This window comes from Geotrypetes seraphini, chromosome 6, assembly GCF_902459505.1.
Source record: "Geotrypetes seraphini chromosome 6, aGeoSer1.1, whole genome shotgun sequence".
Classification (NCBI taxonomy): Eukaryota; Metazoa; Chordata; class Amphibia; order Gymnophiona; family Dermophiidae; genus Geotrypetes; species Geotrypetes seraphini.
In genome coordinates this window covers 239,085,384-239,099,164 of record NC_047089.1, presented here as the reverse complement: position 1 = coordinate 239,099,164, position 13,781 = coordinate 239,085,384, and the positions used below count along the sequence as shown (strand labels likewise).

General features: G+C 44.5%; 1 protein-coding gene across 2 annotated transcripts in view; it reads left to right on the top strand.

Moving 5' to 3' along the window:
* The window catches only part of PHEX (phosphate regulating endopeptidase homolog X-linked), a 188,945-nt gene that overhangs the window by 63,650 nt on the left and 111,514 nt on the right, over nt 1-13,781 (top strand). The window contains exons 6-8 of one of the 2 annotated variants that reach the window (XM_033949945.1): nt 949-1,017; nt 4,936-5,052; nt 9,470-9,553. In XM_033949945.1, the coding sequence (XP_033805836.1) occupies nt 949-1,017; nt 4,936-5,052; nt 9,470-9,553 (270 nt within the window). The remainder of the gene's footprint in view (nt 1-948; nt 1,018-4,935; nt 5,053-9,469; nt 9,554-13,781) is intronic. The other variant, XM_033949946.1, reaches the window with a different exon arrangement.

Below are 13,781 nucleotides of genomic sequence, written 5' to 3'. Positions count from 1 at the left end.
GGAAAACACCCTCCAGGGACTCAAGACAAAGTAGATAAAGACAAACTGTTCACACTCTCCAAGGTAGGGAGAATGAGAGGGCACTCTCTAAAGTTAAAAGGGGATAGATTCTGTACAAACGTAAGGAAGTTCTTCTTTACCCAGAGAGTGGTGGAAAACTGGAACACTCTTCCGGAGGCTGTTATAGGGGAAAACACCCTCCAGGGACTCAAGACAAAGTAGATAAAGACAAACTGTTCACACTCTCCAAGGTAGGGAGAACGAGAGGGCACTCTTTAAAGTTAAAAGGGGATAGATTCTGTACAAACGTAAGGAAGTTCTTCTTTACCCAGAGAGTGGTGGAAAACTGGAACGCTCTTCCGGAGGCTGTTATAGGGGAAAACACCCTTCAGGGATTCAAGACAAAGTTGGACAATTTCCTGCTGAACCAGAACGTACTTAGTTAAGGCTAGTCTCAGTTAGGGCACTAGTTTTTGACCAGAGGGCCGCCGCGTGAGCGGACTGCTGGGCAGGATGGACCACTGGTCTGACCCAGCATCAGCAATTCTTATGTTCTTAGGCACACAGTTTAAGAGAAACTGGTCTGTATGATAATTAGTCAGCCCCACATGAGCAAAGAAATACAGTGTGTCTTATAGGAACAGAATTAAAGCAAAGAGCTCACTTTTATAATGACAACTGAACAATGTCACTGCTTGATTTATACACAACAATTCTATAAACTGTGTCCATAAACTCATATTCTCCGCTGGTTCACAAAACACTGTTATGTACAGGAATCTTCAGATTGCCGCAGGTGTAACCTAACACCCAGCGGCTGCAATCCTCATTAGTACCCTGTATCATGAATTTTAATTTTTTTTAAAAATTGTTTTAATTTTTTCAATCATTGAATTCATTACTAAATACTTATTTTGCTTCTTATAAATTTGATTTATATCATAACAGCTGGATCAAGCCTCCCTTTCTCTGTCAGCTCGAGAGGATTACCTTGATAACAGCACCGAGGCGAAAAGTGTAAGTTGTATTTATCTTTGCTCTAATCTGCCCATAGTGGGAACAAGAAGGTGAAAGGGAGAATTTAGAGGTAGAGGAAAGGTGCCTGACTGCATGAGCTTAGAAGGCGCAGTGAGAGAACTGTCGGAGTAGAGTTTAAGGACTCTTTTGTTAAAGTGTGCTCAGTGGCATAGAAAGGGAGGGACGATCTGCCCCAGACACTGTCTTGGGGGGGTTGGCACCCGTCCTCCTCTTTGCCCCACCCCCTCCCCGGCGCTTTCTCCGGGTTTTGAAAAGCTTCCGGCTTGGGATCGTGTTGGTAGGGCATGTGATCACGTGCAGACGTCACGTACATGCGTGCAACATCATCGCGTCACACCTGCGTGTGCCCAGATACCCTCCCGAGGTGGCTCAGAGCATGAGACCAGGTTGAGGGGGCGGGGTTGGGGGGGCGAGGCGGTGGCGGTTTAAGGTGTGACTTGGGTGGGATGGGGCGGGCCTGGGGCGCGGGGCCATGGGTCCGGATTTTTCAATAGTAAAATCTGGTAACCCTACTCCAGGTTCCAATTGGCTGTGAACAAACCTATACAGAGTTCTAATTGTACTCAAGTCCTCAAACACCTGAGACACTACGTATGAGGTTCTTCGTGTCCTTGTACAGGATTCATTAGTTAACAAACTGAATAATTTTTATACTCTGTTGTGGTGGAATAATTCTTATTAAGAAGGGCACTTAACTTAAAGCCCAACGGCTATCCAGCCGTTTCACTGGTAAGTTTCTTCAGGGGCTGATGTTCTTCACCATCACACCTTTGCCTATTTTGACGTTAGAAGTGCTCCTCTCCTGTACAAGACCGTTGATAAATACTTCACCCCAGTAAGGACACGAACATAAGAACATAAGAAGTTGCTGGGTCAGACCAAAAGGTCCATCGCGTCCAGCAGTCCGCTCCCGCGGCGGCCCATCAGGTCCATGACCTGTAAGGTGATCCTTGTCCAAACCCTTTAATCTCCTTTATCCTTTTATCTATACCCTTTCATAACCTATCTCTATCTCTACCTCTATCTGTATCCCTCAATCCCCGTATCCTTCAGGAATTTATCCAATCCTTCTTTGAAACCCCTTAGTGTACTCTGTCCTATCACAACTTCCGGAAGCACATTCCAGGTGTCCACCATCCTGAGTGAAAAAGAATTTCCTAGCATTTGTTCTAAACCTGTCCCCTTTCAATTTCTCTGAGTGCCCCCTTGTTCTTGTGGTTCCCAATAGGCTGAAGAATCTGTCCCTTTCTACCTTCTCATACGTAGTGTTTGAGGTCTTGTGTACAATTAGAACTCTGTATAGTTTTCTTCATAGCCAATTGAGACTTGACCAATTGAACAAACGGTTTTTCCATTGTTAGTTTGGATAACCCTATTCCAGGTGCAAGACCCCCAGACACTCCTGCCCTACAGGGAACATCCATCCAGTACAGATTAGAAAGCTCTGTTCTACTGTGCAGATGCGTTAAGCATTACCCCTCTGCTACAGTGTATACTGTGAAAACCAAAAAAAAAAACTGTGGAGTGACGATGTTCCTAAATGGACTTTATTTGAAAGTTCCAAAGGTACACTGAAATCATCCACATAAAAATAAATCATCCACATAAGAGCCTTAAAGGACCTAGTCCGCTAGGGATACAGGACCCAACACTGTCCGCGTTTCAACAAAAAGTCTTCTTCAGGGGTCCCTGGGGGTCCTATAAAGATGATTACGTGGGAAACAATTGTGTGGTGAGCCGAAAGTGAGACACTGCTTGCATTTGTACAAGCGTGAATGACCTAAACAAAAACTTCCAAAATTACATCAACCAAATTTAGCTTAAAGCAGGGATGTCAAAGTCCCTCCTCGAGGGCCACAATCCAGTCGGGTTTTCAGGATTTCCCCAATGAATATGCATGAGATCTATTAGCATACAATGAAAGCAGTGCATGCAAATAGATCTCATGTATATTCATTGGGGAAATCCTGAAAACCCGACTGGATTGCGGCCCTCGAGGAGGGACTTTGACACCCCTGGCTTAAAGTGTTTAAAGATACCTCGATATAGATATGGAGCACTATTTATTTGTAATATTTGGAAATGGGAGGGGTGGAGTGGGGGAAGGGGGGTGGGAAGGGAGGAGGGAGTGTTGGGAGGTACTTTATCATGTTTGTATTGTGATAATAATTGATTGTTGATTTCTTTGAATTTATACTAAACTAAACTAACCTTAAGTATATCTACAATCTATTAACTGAGTTGAGATGATATTCTTTGTAAGATTTTTGTTATGTATATTTTATTTTTAAAACTCAATAAAAATTATTGAGCATTAGATATGGAGTCAGAGAAATTTATCGAAAAGATAAGTTTTAATTGACCGTGCCTGAATTCAAGAAAGCCTGGAATAGGCACGTAGGATCTCTCAGAGAGAAAAAGAGATAATGGTTACTTCGGATGGGCAGACTGGTTGGGCCACTTGGCCTTTATCTGCCGTCATGTTACAATGTTTCCATAAACGTAAAGTTGTATGACCTCACAATGCAGGTATAAAGAGCCTTAGCCAATAGGAAGAGGAGATGCAAATGTTAAGAGCCTTAGCCAATAAGGAGAGGAGGAGATAGTGGATGCTGTGGATGGGCAGACTAGATGGGCCATTTGGCCTTTATCTGCCGTCATGTTTCTATGCCTGAAATGACAATGTTCTATCGAGAAATCTCTTGTAAATACAACCCTTCAGGGATGGGAATGTGATCAAGCAAGCACCACGTGTGCAGGTTGCGCCTGAGAATTTAAAATGACATAAGAGATAAATCGGCGATGAACCTGTTAAAGTTTTAAAGCAGAGGCAAGCAAACTCAAAAATCACCCTTGCCTCTACCGGCAACCAAAATTCAAGGTAACTCTGAAGTCTTCATTTATTGAGCTGCATTGTTCTCCTTCCCCCTCTCCAATCTTTCTTACCTTTTGTGCTGGGCTGAGGTTATTTATTTTCTCTGCAGACCTTGCACATTTTTTTTGCAATCTCTTTAAAGAAGCCTTTTGTTCAGATCGTTCGATGTTTTCGTGAAAGGGACGTCCGCAGTCAGCAGCGGAGATGGACTTCCCCCAGCAGACCTGCCGTAGTCCTACAAACTATCGATCTGCATGAGTTTGTTGGCTCCGTCGCAGACAAAAGGTCACGCCGTCCCTTCTCTATCTCTCCCCCATCGCTCTTTCCCTCCAGATGGTAATAAAACGGGATCATTATATTCCAAAAGCAGGACACATCGTTTCATACAATTTTGATCTGTGTTTTACAAATGTCTGTTTGGCTTCTTGATTTTGTTTTCTTTGAAGAGCTCTATTTATTTTCAGGTATTACTGAACAATTTAATTTCAGGAAATGAGAATACAAACTAAATCTAATCTAATCTTTAGGTTTGTATACCGCATCATCTCCACATTCGTAGAGCTCGGCGCGGTTTACAGTAGAAGAAATAGGAAGGAACTACAACAGAGGGTTAGAGGTAGAAGTGTGAAGAAAATTTAGAGTTTCCTTGATTCCTAAGTTGGAGGGAGACTTACATTTTTGAGAAAAGCCAGGTTTTCAAATGTTTGCGGAAAACTTGGAGAGAGCTCAAGTTCTGAAGAGGGGAGGTAAGGTTGTTCCAGAGCTCAGTGATTTTGAAGTGGAGGGAGGTCCCTAGCTTTCCTGTGTGGGAAATGCCTTTTAGCGAGGGGAAGGATAGTTTTAATTTGTGGGAGGATCTGGTGATATTAGGGTTTAATTAACAAAAAAGATGGAGTCCTTATAATCAAGCTAGAAAATCTTCCATTTTATTCGAGGTTGCTTTGTGTGGGACAGCCACATTTCCGTGTAATGTTACTAGCGGGTGCTGTGATGGTCACTTAGTATTCAGCCCTCTTTTTCAGTACAGAGATGCCCTTCTGCGGTTCATGGTTGATGTGGCGGTTCTTTTGGGAGCCAACGCCTCCCGGGCTGAGTCGGATATGAAAGCCCTGCTGAAACTAGAGATTAAAATAGCCGAGGTAAGTATGCGTGATATGTCAGTGTATTAGAAGCATCTGCATGTCGTTAATTTATGCAGAATGCAAAGAAAATATGTGGGGAAAAAACCTACAAACCGTTCAAAATGTAGCATCCAGACTTATTCTCTCCGCAACCAAATTTATTTATTTATTCGATTTTTTTAGCCCGTCCTCCCAGAAGAGCCCAGAACGGGTTACAATGAATATATTGGTGCATTAAAATTATAAGTAAGATATAGGTACTTAGAAATTCCCTTACTGTCCCGAAGGCTCACAATCTAACTAAAGTACCAGGAAAAATGACAATTAGAAGAGTAATAAAGAAAGAAAATAGAGATAGAGGAGAAAAATAAGAAAATAAACATACTAATAAGATTACAATGATCTAAAGGAATTTGAAAGGTTAAAAAGAGGGGAGATAAGAATAGATGCAGAGGGAGAACCGTTGAAGCAATAGAATTCTGGGGAAATTTGAATGATAAAATAAAACAAAATAAGTGGTAAAACAATAAGTGAGATTAAAAAATATATCATAAACTAAAAAGAAGTGAAAATAAAATCAAAACAGTCAAAACTGAAGTCCAGCTTGAACGGGCCCCCGAGCCAATACGACAAAGTGACACCCCTGTACCTCAAACTACACCAGAGGTGTCGAACACACAGTGGGCCAAAATTTAAAAAGTGGACAAACTCGCGGGCCAACCAAAACAAATGCCGTGGTCATTACCATGTTTAAGGACAAGGTTCGGCAAAAGAAACAGAGTGTATACATAAAAGTGGCCAAAGAAGCATCGCAGGCACATAATAAACTAAAACCCAACCCCCCCCAAATAATATAAATAGTGAAAATTAAGTTCACAGTCAGTTGTGCGCCAGACACCAGCGCGCCGACAATCAAGCGCTGACAATTCAGCGCAAGAAAGAAGTGCGCCACAGGACACCCCCCACACACACTTTACTGTATAGTGTTCACGCTGCTGATGGGGGGGGGGGGGTTTGGGGGGTTGGAACCCTCCATTATAGAGAAAACTGAACTTTTTCCAATTTTGGGGGGGAAAAGTTCTGTTTTCTCTATAATGTGGGGGGTTGCACCGCCCAAACACCCCCAACGGCAGTGCAAACACTATGCAGTAAAGTGGGGGGATTCCCCCATACCCCTCTTCGGGGCTCTTTAAAACTAAGGGGTCCTTTTATCAAGCTGCGCTAGCGGGGTTAGCACATCGGAGATTTCATCACGCGCTAACCCCCGCGGCCGGCTAAACAACTAACGCCTGCTCAAAGCAGGCATTAGCGGCTAGAGCGGCAGGCGGTTTAACGCGCATTAAACCCCTACCGCAGCTTGATAAAAGGACCCCTAAGTTTTCCCACGGCGCTCTTCTTTCTTGTGCCGAATTGTCAGCGCTCGATTGTCGGCGCGCTGGGGTCTGGCGCGCGATTATCCTGTCACCGAAAAATAAATGAAACCATGCGTGCAGAAAGGTTTAAAAATGCATAAATCAACACTCTGCTGCAGCGCGTGAAAAAAAATCTAGCTGTCCCACACTAACAAACGTAACAGAGTGACAATAGACTTCAGAAAACATAAAAACCATCAGCTAATATTTTATGGGAACTTAAGATAACTTAAAATAACTATGTGCACGTTAAAAGTAAAAAGGAAGCATGAAATAAAGCCACGGTGGCTCTTACCTAGGAGAGACTATCTATAGTGCTTAGAACTGAGCAAACCGAAAGTAAAACTAGCTCGAAAAACGCTGGCAATTTTAAAAGGGGAGGGGTCACAAGACAAGTGCCGTAGTCGCAACCGTAATTGTAATAAAAAAATAGCACCAAAAATAAGGTTAAAGAAATCGATGGTCACATGATGAATTAAAACCCAATTAAAAATAATCCTATATAATAAAAAGCTAGCCGCGCATGCGCAATCATACTATGTGCTTCCATGATCTCTGATCTGTGAGATGTAGTTCCGTGGCCACAGGAGTGCGCATGCGCGGGTCCACAGCACTTACCTAGAAAGGAATGGCCGCCAGCGTTGGACTCCCTCATGAGCCGCACCAGCGGTGTTGGCTCCTCTCATGAGCCGCAGGAGCATCGGAGAAGGCTTCCGACGCTGGTGGGGATCGTGAGGAGCCGCAGCGATACTTGCCTGGATCAGGCCAGACTGCGGGCCGGGCAGGGACGCGCCAAAGAGACTCCAGCTGCGAGCCATGTGAGGGAGGGAGAAAGACTGAAAAAAAAAGGCAAGAAGCTTGGCTTGCCTGTGGGAAACTCGATAAGGGAAGGGGGGGGGGGGCCCTTTGAGCAGGCTAGACTGCGGGAGGGAAGGGGGAGGGACCAAAAGGAGCAGGCCACATCTGGTAAGAGTAGGGAAGGGGGGGGGGGGTGAAAATGCTGCTACTGCTGCACAGGGACCTGGAGGGGAAGGGAGAGGGTCAGAAAGACAGAGAAAGGGGGCCAGGGAGGGAGAGAGACACAAAGACAGACAGAGATATTCTAGCACCCGTTAATGTAACGGGCTTAATGACTAGTAAATAAATAAAAGTGAAAGGTCTAAAAACAACTGACACGCAGCATGAAGCTAGTATAGCTCTCCTACACTGACATACCCGGCGGGCCGGTGTCGGGTCAAAACCGCGGAAGACAAAGGTGCGCGCCGACAACTGAGCGCAGTGCGGAGGTGCGCGCCGAAGAAAATAACTGTTTTTAGGGGCTCTGACGGGGGTGTGTGTGGGGGGAACTCCCCCACTTTACTTTATACAGATCGCGCCGCGTTGTAGGGGGTTTGGGGGGTTGTAACCCCCCACATTTTACTGAAAACTTCACTTTTTCCCTAAAAACAGGGAAAAAGTTAAGTTTACAGTATAATGAGGGGGGTTACAACCCCCCAAACCACCTACAACACCGCTGCGATCTGTATTAAGTAAAGTGGGGGGGCTTCCCAACAAAACCCCCCGTCGGAGCCCCTAAAAACTGTCATTTTCTTCGGCGCGTGCGCTCAGTTGTCGGCGCGCGCCTTTGTCTTCCGCGGTTTTGTCTATGAACCGGCGGGCCTGCTCTAGTAGACATTTGGAGCCTGTTTTTCAAAGCTGCGCGGTAACGGACCCGAAGCCCATAGAGATTTGAAGGGCTTCGGGGCTGTTGGCGCACGGCAGCCGCTAACGCAGTTTTGTAAAACAGGCCCTTGGTATTTTCTTGCGGGTCAAATATAATTACACTGCGGGCCAGATTTGGCCTTCGGGCCTGAGTTTGCCACACCTGAACTACACTGATTGCCCTTTGAAGCAACGTGTATTTTTAAACTAGGTACACTGATCTTTTTAATCTTCCTTGGTGAAACACCAGACCTGTTGAATTTAATCAAAATACCACCCAAAACCAAATACAACCTGATCAGCAACCGTATGTGAATAAGATTTCCAAATTCTAGAAGAAACAAATACAAAACTATTCACTCTACAACTGTGGTCTCTAACGCAAACCCTTTGCAGGGCCACATTTTGGATTTGTCGGTACTTGGAGGGCCAGAGAAAAAAATAGTTAATGTCTTATTAATGAAATGGCAATTTTGCATGAGGTAAAATTCTTTATAGTTTATAAATCTTTCCTTTTGGCTAAGTCTTAATAATAATATTGTCATTTCTAGCTAAAGAGACGTATGATCAAGAAACGGTTTTATTTTACTTTTGTGATTATGATAAACATACCGAGGGCCTCAAAATAGGACCTGGCGTGGTCCCTGAGCAGCAAGTTTGAGACCACTGTTTTAAAGTGTTTTTATGGCTTGTGCAGATGAGGACGGAGCTCAGGCATTGGTGGAATAAGGCATTATGACATCACAATCTGAGCTCTAGATAGCGTAGCTGGTTTTAAGAAATGTTTGGACAAGTTTCTGGAGGAAAAGTCCACAGTCGGTTATTGAGAAAGACATGGGGGAAGCCAGTGCTTGTCCTGGATTGGTAGCATGGACTACTGCTATATCTTGGGTTTTGGCCAGGTACTAGTGACCTGGATTGGCCACCGTGAGAACAGGCTACTGGGCTTGATGGACCAATGGCCTGACCTTGTAAGGTTATTCTTATGTCCATCAAGCCCAGTATTCTGTTTCCAAAAGTGACCAACCCAAGATCATGAGAAGTAAAACAGATTTTATGCTGCTTATCCTAGGAATAAGCAGTGGATATCCCCCTGTCTATCTTAATAACGGTTTATGGACTTTTCTTTCAGGAAATTATCCAAACCTTTTTAAAACCCTGCTAAGCTAACTGTCCTATGCTGTGGCAAAAGTCAACACATCCCTACCATTTATCACTATGTCCCTGAATCAAGTTGTGAAAGAGCAGGTATCCAAAAGGGCTGCTGCCAACTGCATAATTTCTGGCACGATTGACTAATTTGCCTGCTTTGGGTTTTGTAGATTCTGGTTCCACATGAGAACAGGACAAGTGAAGCTATGTACAACAAAATGAACATATCGGAACTGAGTGCCTTGATTCCGCAGGTGAGTGGAATTTGTTGCTACGCAATTTTTCAATACCGTGTGCTATTTAAGAACCAAAGTATGGACGTGGTCAGGCGTTCAGAGAAGGTCCAGAGCTTCTGCAACTTGTAAGTTCATATCCTGCTCTTTAATGCCTCTGGGTTTAACTCGGGATAAGTCATTTTCCTTTGGCCAAATTTATGGAAACCTGATTATCTGTGAACAATGGTGGGAGACTGTGGTGCGCACGGTTCTGAAGAAGCAAAAGAGTCGAAGGAACAAGCTGTGAAACAGAGAGACAAGATCCATTCTTGGAGTCGAGTATTGACTTTGTCTAAGCTATGGCCCGTTGAAGGCCAGATAATGTTGAAGGCCACACAAGGGAAATGAATAATGGAGACTACGTTCAAGGCTAAAATTCTTCTAAATTGTTTCCCAGAGACTCCATTCGCCTTGTTCAAATTATTCCCCTGGAGGGAGGGGAGCGTATCCTCAGCAGGATCCTGCTTTTGAGATGGAGTCCTTGACATCTGAAGCTTCAAGAGCAGGCATTGGGAGTCCGTGATTAGGACCGAGGCCGGCTCAACTTCAGTGGCGGTGCCCACACCCCTAAAGCTTAAGCTTTCTCAAGTCCCTAGTCTGGCATCGCTCCCTCTCCTCTCTCCTTCCCTCCCTTCCCCCATGGGCCATGGCCCTCTAAACATTAGCTTGCTTGCTGGTAGCAATAGAGTACACAGCAAGCTGCTTTCGACCAGCCTTGGATCTTCCCTCTGCCATGTCCCACCGATAGGAAATTGCAGGCGGGACGTGGCAGAGGGAAGTGCTAGGGCTGGCCAAAAAGCAGCCTGCTGCTCACACTGTTGCTACCGAAAAGCAAAGGTAATGTTTAGAAGGCCACGGAGGGAGGGAGAAGATACAAGATGCTCCTCTACTCGCTTTCAAAATTGAACTCACTCATTCCCCAGCCTTCTCGGACAAATAGCTCATCCCTTACGCGTCCTCACGGGCCCTGAGATCCACCAATTGGAATCTGCTGACTGTTCCCCCCCAATCAAGGAACTTTTCTACACACGTAACGCCATTCTTTCCGCCACAGCCCCTGCTCTCTGGAATGCTCTGCCAACAAAACATCCGCCTTGAAATATCCCTCGACAAATTGAAAAGCAAACTAATATTTCAGGATGCCTATCAAAACACAAGATAAGATCCTTTTCCCGCTTACATTAATGATGAAAGAGAACCACTTTTAAGAAGCGATGTCCCCTTTCTTCCTTTCATCCGCTTCCCCTTCTCACCTCCCTTTAATATTTTATTTTAACTTCATTGTAATTTAAACTTGTACCCTTACCCCAGTCCTTTTCGTATCAAATTTGTCAATGTGTCGTCTAATACCGATGTTATTTATATACAGTCCCTGTTTGCGTTTTATTTTTATCCTAATTTTTAGCATTGTAAACCGAGCAGATACTAGTCGATGGTCGATATATCCAATGGGGAATAAACTTGGAAACTTAGGCCCTCTTTTACTAAGGTGCGCTAACCGATCAGCGCTCGCTAATCGAATTAGCGTGCACTAAACGCTAACGCGTGCAAGTTAGTCTATGGATGCATTACTGTTTAGCGCAGTGTTTTTCAACCTTTTTACACCTATGGACCGGCAGAAATAAAAGAATTATTCTGTGGACCGGTATCGGTCCGTGGACCGGCGGTTGAAGAACACTGGGCTAAGTCGTGGGCCAGACCCCGCCCATCTCTACCCAATCTCCACCCCAGACCCCGCCCCCATAATAGTACTAATTGCACCTTGCACGTCCCGTGCCTCATCTAGAAGCCTTCCCTCTGACGTTGCAAAGTCAGAGAGAAGGCTTCCGGTTCAGGCGCAGGATGCCCGTAGGAGCCACTGCCCGTGGCTTTGTGCACTGAATCAGTTAGGAAGAGGGAGCTGGCTCAAAGATAACGTCGCATCGATCACACCGTGGACCGGCGGTTGAAGAACACTGTTTTGGGCCTGATGCACGTGCTGGCCCTGTGGACCGGCAGGAAATTTCTGTGGACCGGCACTGGTCCATGGACCGGTGGTTGAAGAACACTGGTTTAGCGCATCTTAGTAATAGAGGGGGTTAGGGAGCAATGCCAGACTAGGGGCTGGAGAGAGAAGGCGAAGCATTGGCTCAGGGCTTGGGATTTCAGCGCCTTGTATCTCCGGCGCTTTGGGCCAGAGCCTCACCTGGTCCCAGTGGATATGCCGGCCCTGACTAGGGCGCTCCAAATTGCGCCCGCAAGTGTGGGATGCTGCAGACGAAGTCCCCGTCCAACTGGACTTCTCGATCTATCAAGCAGTGTTTTGCTACAGTTTCTACACGTGCAGAATTCCCAAAATTACAGATGAGTGTTTTGGATTTTGCTCACACAATTTTTTTTTTCTTTTCTTTTTTTTTTTTTCTAGCAATGGTTTTCTAAATTCTTTATTCATTTTCAGACTTACAATAAGTGTGACAATATGTCCAAACAAATTAACAATAAATATATCACTTAATAATCATCAATGGTACAAATAATATGCTCTTATCACCCACCCTGCCCACCCTTTCCTATCATATAATCAAATATCTTGTACAATATGTAATAATAAAATTATCCCCCTCCCCCCTCATCATTAAACTTGTAAATTTAAGGGAAACAATGTCATCTAATCAGTACAATACTTTGTTAATGGCTCCCACACTTCTTGAAATTTCCTGAAACATCCCCGCTGTATTGCAATAAATCTTTCCATTTTATAAACATGACATAAGGAATTCCACCAGAAATTATAATTTAATCTACTCCAATTTTTCCAATTATATGTAATTTGTTGAATGGCAACCCCAGTCATTATGAGTAATAATTTGTTATTATTTGTAGAAATCTGACTTTTTGCTCTCATTGCCTTACCAAACATAAGAACATAAGAATTGCCGCTGCTGGGTCAGGCCATCGGTCCATCGCGCCCAGCAGTCCGCTCACGCGGCGGCCCCCAGGTCAAAGACCTGTGCCCTAACCAAGACCAACCCTACCTGCGTTCGTTCTGGTTCAGCAAGAACTTGTCCAACCTTGTCTTGAATCCCTGGAGGGTGTTTTCCCCTATAACAGCCTCTGGAAGAGTGTTCCAGTTCTCCACCACTCTCTGGGTGAAGAAGAACTTCCTTACGTTTGTACGGAATCTATCCCCTTTTAACTTTAGAGTGTGCCCTCTCGTCCTCTCTACCTTGGAGAGGGTGAACAATCTGTCTTTATCTACTGAATCTAATCCCTTCATTATCTTGAATGTTTCGATCATGTCCCCTCTCAATCTCCTCTTTTCAAGGGAGAATAGGCCCAGCTTCTCTAATCTCTCATTGTACGGCAGCTCCTCCAACCCCTTAACCATTTTAGTTGCTCTTCTCTGGACCCATTCGAGTAGTGCCATGTCCTTCTTCATGTACGGCGACCAGTGCTGGATGCAGTATTCCAGGTGAGGGCGTACCATGGCCCGGTACAGCGGCATGATTACCTTCTCCGATCTATTCGTGATTCCCTTCTTAATCATTCCTAGCATTCTGTTCGCCCTTTTCGCCGCCGCCGCACATTGTGCAGACGGCTTCATCGACTTGTCAATCAGCACAGTATCATATGATAATGCCACTGGGTTGTCCAATAAACAATTAATTTTGAATTTTCACAGTTGCAACATAAATATGGCCTTAATAAATCAGAAAGTTTTAGATGGTTGCAACTGAAGCATGCCTTTCAGGCGGGGTTCCCTGACTGGAAAAACCTTAATAATCAATATAGTATGGAATTCTTATGCTTTCAGGTGGACTTCTTGGGTCACCAGGCCGCCCAGTGGTATAAATTGCTGACTGGATTTATTAAAAAGAAACCAAACACTGGTCTGAGAGACATTTGGAGCATTGAGATTAAGCATCAAATTACTGCATCTCAATGGCCACGAATTTGGTCTTGGAGGATGAGATGTACAGTGTCGGCATCTATGAGACAAACCTGGTTTTTTCTATTACATAGAGCATTATGGACCCCTGTTCGGGTACAAAAATTGGATAGCTCTAAGTCTAATACAGTGGTTCCCAAACCTTTCCTGGGGGACTCCCAGCTAGTCAGGTTTTCAAGATATCCCTAATGAATATGCATGAGAGAGATTTGCATATAATGGAAGTGACAGGTATGCAAATCTCTCTCATGCATATTCAAGATATCCCTAATGAATATG